We start from the raw sequence: 5170 nt of genomic DNA, 5'->3' as shown, positions 1-5170 counted from the left end.
TGTACGGCTTTTGCTACACATTCAGAAAACAACCTGAGACGTTTCAGACAAATAAACTTCTTGTTGAGCAGCGGTGCCCTCGGCCCGAGGGGCGGTGGGCCGCGAGGGGGCTGCCCCTGCCTCTGGGGCGGGGGCGCTGAGGAGAGCCGCGTTGGCTGCTGGGGCGGCTCCCGCCTGGGCGCGGGGCGGGGGGGGGGGGGGGGCCTCGCGCGGCAGCCCGCCCCCGCTGGCGATTGGCCGGGGCCCCGCCGCCGCAAGCCAATGGGGCGTCGTGGCGAGCTCACAGGGCAGCGTGGTGGCGGTTCACCGCCCCGGCCTGCCGTACGTCACGCCTCGTCTCTCAAGGCGTCCCCCTAACGCCCGAGCACGCGCTCCTCGCGCGGCCTGGGGGAGCCGCGAGCGCGCCTGCGCAGCCCCGGGCGCGTGCCCGCCTCCGCGGCGCGCGCGACGCGTGGTGACGCCGTGCGTGCGTGCGTGCGCGCGCAGGCGCGGAGCTGTGCGTGCGCGGAGCGGGGACTTGGGTTCAAAGGAGGAAACATGGCGGAAAACAAAGGAGGCGGCGGCGGCGGGGAGGGGGCTGCGGAGGCTGGGCCGGGCGGAGGCGGCGGCCTGGAGCCTGCCGCCGCGTCCCCCTCGGTCGCCGCGCCGCCCGCGCCCGCTGCCGCGCCGCCCGAGGAGCAGGAGAGCCCGGGCGCGGCGGCGGCGGCGGCGGAGCGCGGTCCCGGGGAGGCGGAGGCCGAGGCGGCGGCGGGGCCCGGGGCCGCCCCGGGGCCGGGCCCTAGCCCGGTGCCGCCGCTGACGCCGGCGGCGCCGGGACCCTTCTCGCTGCTGGACACCTGCGCCGTGTGCGCGCAGAGCCTGCAGAGCCGGCGCGAGGCCGAGCCCAAGCTGCTGCCCTGCCTGCACTCCTTCTGCCGGCGCTGCCTGCCGGAGCCGGAGCGGCAGCTCAGCGTGCCCGTGCCCGGCGGGGCCAACGGCGACATCCAGCAAGGTGAGCGCCGCCCTGCGCCGCGCCGCTCCCTCGCGTGTTGTCTTCCAGACGCGTGTTTCCAGCTTCCTGCGTGTGTAGTTAAAACGTTGCAGTCTCGCTCCTCAGTTGCCTTGCCTGTGTACTCCGTGTGTACGCACGTTTTGTGCTGTGGGACAATTCAGACTTCTTCTTCCCTATACTTTTGTTGAAATCACAACTTCAGTTTGACTTTTTTATTTGTTTGCATGTTCAGGGATGGAATTGTAAAGCTTGCAGAGTTTTTAGCGAAGTGACTCATGCTGTGGTCTGCAGACCAAACTAGGGCCCTGTGAGTGGTTTTATAGCTATTAACTGGGTCCTGTGGTCAAAGGAACCTTGTTTGGTGACATCTTCCTGGTTTTAGCAATGACTCAAGTCTTTCCTGTGTTGCACAGTGGTGTTGATAAGGAATTAACTTGGGGTAATAGTGGTTCTTTCATACGAAATGTTCAGAACCTGTTCCTCCGGGATATGGTCTTAGAAGGCCCATCAGTTTTAAAGGGATGATGTATTAAATGTTATTTAAATAGGCTAACTAAAGCATTTGGTTCATCTTATGATCCTTTTTGTTAAGTTCTAGGTTCTGCATTTTGCATGATGAATAGTATTAAAAGATACAGGACTGGCAAAGCCAGGTTTACATTCTATGAATTAGTGGGATTAAATAAACATGTCTATTAAGGTACAGGTGCAGGAAAAAAAGTGCATTGCAACTTTTGAAGTAAATATAAACTGGAATATCGGTTCCTATCATACACACTTTAAGAATGCTTTATTGTGTGCTTTGGTGAAAAAGTATTCAGCGTTTGATTGGTGCATCAAGAACTTTTAGCTGACCTGGGCAAGATGTGCCTGTAGATAATGATGTGTATGGTCCTGCTGTGATGGCATCTATTAGTCCAGTGAGTCACTTAAGAATGAAGTATTGACCAACCAGAACTGCAGATAAAGCTGCGGTTTTGTGGACAGCTCTCTCTGCGCATTACAGGTGTTATCAGTTGGATGGCAAATGAAACACTCTACAAGAAAATGAGTAAAAATGGACATTCTCAACATACAGAGAAGCACCATGTTGCTTAGTCATGTGGATCCCTTCCCAGGTGGCGTAGATTATGATAGTCAGGAATCCTAGTGTTACTTTCACTTCTACTGCTTCTGTACTTTCCCTAACTTTTTGATGTAATTCTGTAGTTTTTAAAGACTTTTATTACCCTGCTGTGAGCAGATACTGTTTTTTTTGTGTGTGTGTTGTTTTTGTTTTTTTTAAAGAAAGAATTAACGGGAAATGGTACCCATAACTATACCTGAAGGTTACACTCACCTGCAGGCTCTCACTGCTGGATTAAATGCTGTACTATTTTATATGCATCTAAATTTGCCTGCTATTTTTCAGGTACTCTACACCTAGATGAAAGAATTACAGATGCTTTGAAAAAACTGCTGTGGCTTTTTTTTTTCCTTGATATTTTTCTGGTTGCTTTCTTAATTTAGTTTCAGGTTTTGCTCTTTAAGAATTGTCAGTACTTAAAATACTAAATATATGTATTTATTGGACAGTAACTGTGGAAGCAGCCTACTGGGAGTTGCGCGCAAGGTCAGTACCTACACAGAACCTATCTGAGTGGCAGTACCGTTCCCTGACGGCAGTGTGCTGCTCTTATGGAGAAGACAGGAAAGAGGCTTGGAGGCAGTAGCTGCAGCTGGTCCATGTCGGGATCTCTTCTCCTACCCCATCGTCCCTCCTTTGAGGAACACTACTATTGAGGACAGAAAAATGGTCTCAATTCCTAGGTCTGACCAAAGCTAAAAAATGATTCTCCAAAGTTATGATTTGCTATAGTATGAGAAGTAACTGGTGGTTTCTTTCTTGTTGCAGTGGTATAAAGTATAAATGACTTTATAGGTCATTGAAGTATGCATTTTATTGGGTGGATAGTTCTCGCTGTCTGCTGTATCAGCTGTCCAGCTATACTATTTCTTTTAGGTTGAATAGAAGCCTAAAAGAAAATGCCTTCTTGTGTTAAGTATTACACTATTCTGAAAAATGTGTATTTTTAAGTTAGAGATTTTAGGAAATTAAAGATACTGCAAAGCAACTTTTTTATGCACTCACTGCTTTTATTACTGGGAAGATAGGTTGTTTTGAGATTTCACTGCCTCACTGAGGTATTTACAATCTCTCTTAAGAAGATTATTTCAGTAGAGAGAATGTGTGGTTCTCCCAGCTCCTTGTGAATGTCACAATCTGGCAGGCCTTCATTAGGCTGCTGAAAACTTAGAAAATGAGCTATGAGATGCTTTCAGAGAGCTTATGGAAAACAGACAATAGGGTTATGTGTGTGTATGTCTAAGTAGAGCAACGATACATTTAACACTGGGAGTGCTGAAGTATATAGTATTGTAAATTGTTTAGAGATGCTGAACTCAACTCCTATACATAGTGTATGTGCGTGTTCAGAAAAATTATATTAAGTCACACCTTAAATTATGCAGTAATTCTGTTTTTCATTTGCTTTGGAAGGCGGTGATACATCATTCTCACAGACATGACATAATTTATGTATAACTTAATTATCTGAATTTGGTAGTAGTTATTGTATTTTGAGTCAGGAAAGTTAAAAATTCCCATTTCGAATGGACTGCTTAAGTTATGCAAATGCCTCCAGTCTTGGTTTCAGTGAATGTCAGCCCGCAATTCAGCTTCATTCCTGTACCTGAGCTCTCTTGGCTCTTTGGCTTTCTCCTGTGTTGGTGTGACAGAGACATAAGTATACGCTGGAGCCCAGAAAAGGTTGAATTCTGAAAAATGTTCAGTTCATGTTCTGGAGGTATTAAAAAATCTTTGTCTGAAATATAAATTTCAGTCTACATTAATAGTGTATTTTAATATAATGTTTTTGTTTGAATATGCTCTAGGCATGTGTTATTTTTATAACAGCCCTAGAATTGATGTCTGTGACTGCTACAAATTTTTTTTGTATTAAGTATGATGTGTTATCAGTTCCATTCATGACAGTTATGATATAGGCAGGCATTGTTTGGTTTAAAAAATGAAAAAAAAAGTGAAGAAGCTGAGTTAGGAGTAGAACTTCAAAGTAGTTTTTTTATTTTTATTTTTAAGTTTGATAGATTGTGTCACTTGTTTGATCTGTGTGGATTTATTTGAATGTCTAATCAGTGAAACTAGAACAGGTGTTTTGGTGTGTGGCTATTCAGAAATACATATCTGATGAACACTTAAATTGCTGAGGGAAGTGAATATTATGCATGTGCAGTAACTACTGGTGGTGTTCGCAACCAATAAGTGAAACCTGGCAGAGATTCCTTCCTTAGAGGACTGCATACGTGCCAAGTTTTAACTTAAAACGGAAGTTTGAGTTATTAGATCACACAAGTGCTTAGAAATATTTCCTGAAGTGTGAAGCTTTTTTATTGTCATTATAGCAATGTAAACATCTGAAGGGATTTTGAATTTACTTTTATTCACTCAGTACTTTTGCATTGACGCTTTTCAACCCAAAACAAGTATGTATGTTCAAAAACTGATGTCTAAAATGATACCATTCTCTCAAACATTGATTAGGATTATGCGAGGTCGAAGACTTGGTTGTCAGTGGATGCCTTGGTAGAGTTTTAGTCTAATGGTAATTGATGTGATGTCTCATTAGTATCAACAGAAAATCTAAGCCATCTCTTTAAAATGCATGTTCTTGAAAGATCGCAGAATCACATAAGGCTGGAAGGGACCTCCAGAGGTCTCTAGCCCAACCTCTTGCTCAAAGAGGGCCAGGTGGAGGAGGTTGCTTAGGGCCTTGTCCAGTCGAGTTTCGAGTATTTACTAGGGTGGCAGTTTCACAGATGACAGTCTCTGTGAGCCCATGTGGCAGTGATTGATTACCCTCAGTGTTTAAAAAAAAGCGTGTGTGTGTGTGTATATATATATATATTTTTTTTTTTTCCCCAATCAAAATTTCCCTTTTTCCAGCTCATGCCCGTTACGGCTGGTCCTTCCGCAGCGCACCTCTGGGACGAGTTGGTTCCAGTCGGTCTTCAGTGCACCCCCCACCCGGTAGTTGCAGGCAGCAGCAGGGTCCCCCGGTCCGGGCTAAACAAGGCAGTTTCCTGCAGCCTCTCTTCTGCGTTGTGTGCTCCAGCCCTCGC

The 5170-nt window shown here is 46.5% G+C and overlaps 1 protein-coding gene across 3 annotated transcripts in view; it reads left to right on the top strand.

Moving 5' to 3' along the window:
- The first annotated feature begins 442 nt into the window (after positions 1 to 442).
- TRIM33 (tripartite motif containing 33) overlaps positions 443 to 5170 on the top strand; it is a 39174-nt gene continuing 34446 nt past the window's right edge. For 2 of the 3 annotated variants that reach the window (XM_064498198.1, XM_026111808.2), the window contains exon 1: positions 444 to 991. In XM_064498198.1, the coding sequence (XP_064354268.1) occupies positions 538 to 991 (454 nt within the window). In that variant the 5' untranslated portion in view covers positions 444 to 537. Of the gene's footprint in view, positions 992 to 5170 lie in introns of all 3 variants that reach the window. The other variant, XM_064498199.1, reaches the window with a different exon arrangement.

This window comes from Dromaius novaehollandiae, chromosome 27 (genome assembly GCF_036370855.1).
Source record: "Dromaius novaehollandiae isolate bDroNov1 chromosome 27, bDroNov1.hap1, whole genome shotgun sequence".
Lineage (NCBI taxonomy): Eukaryota > Metazoa > Chordata > Aves > Casuariiformes > Dromaiidae > Dromaius > Dromaius novaehollandiae.
This window is presented reverse-complemented; position numbering and strand designations above follow the sequence as displayed.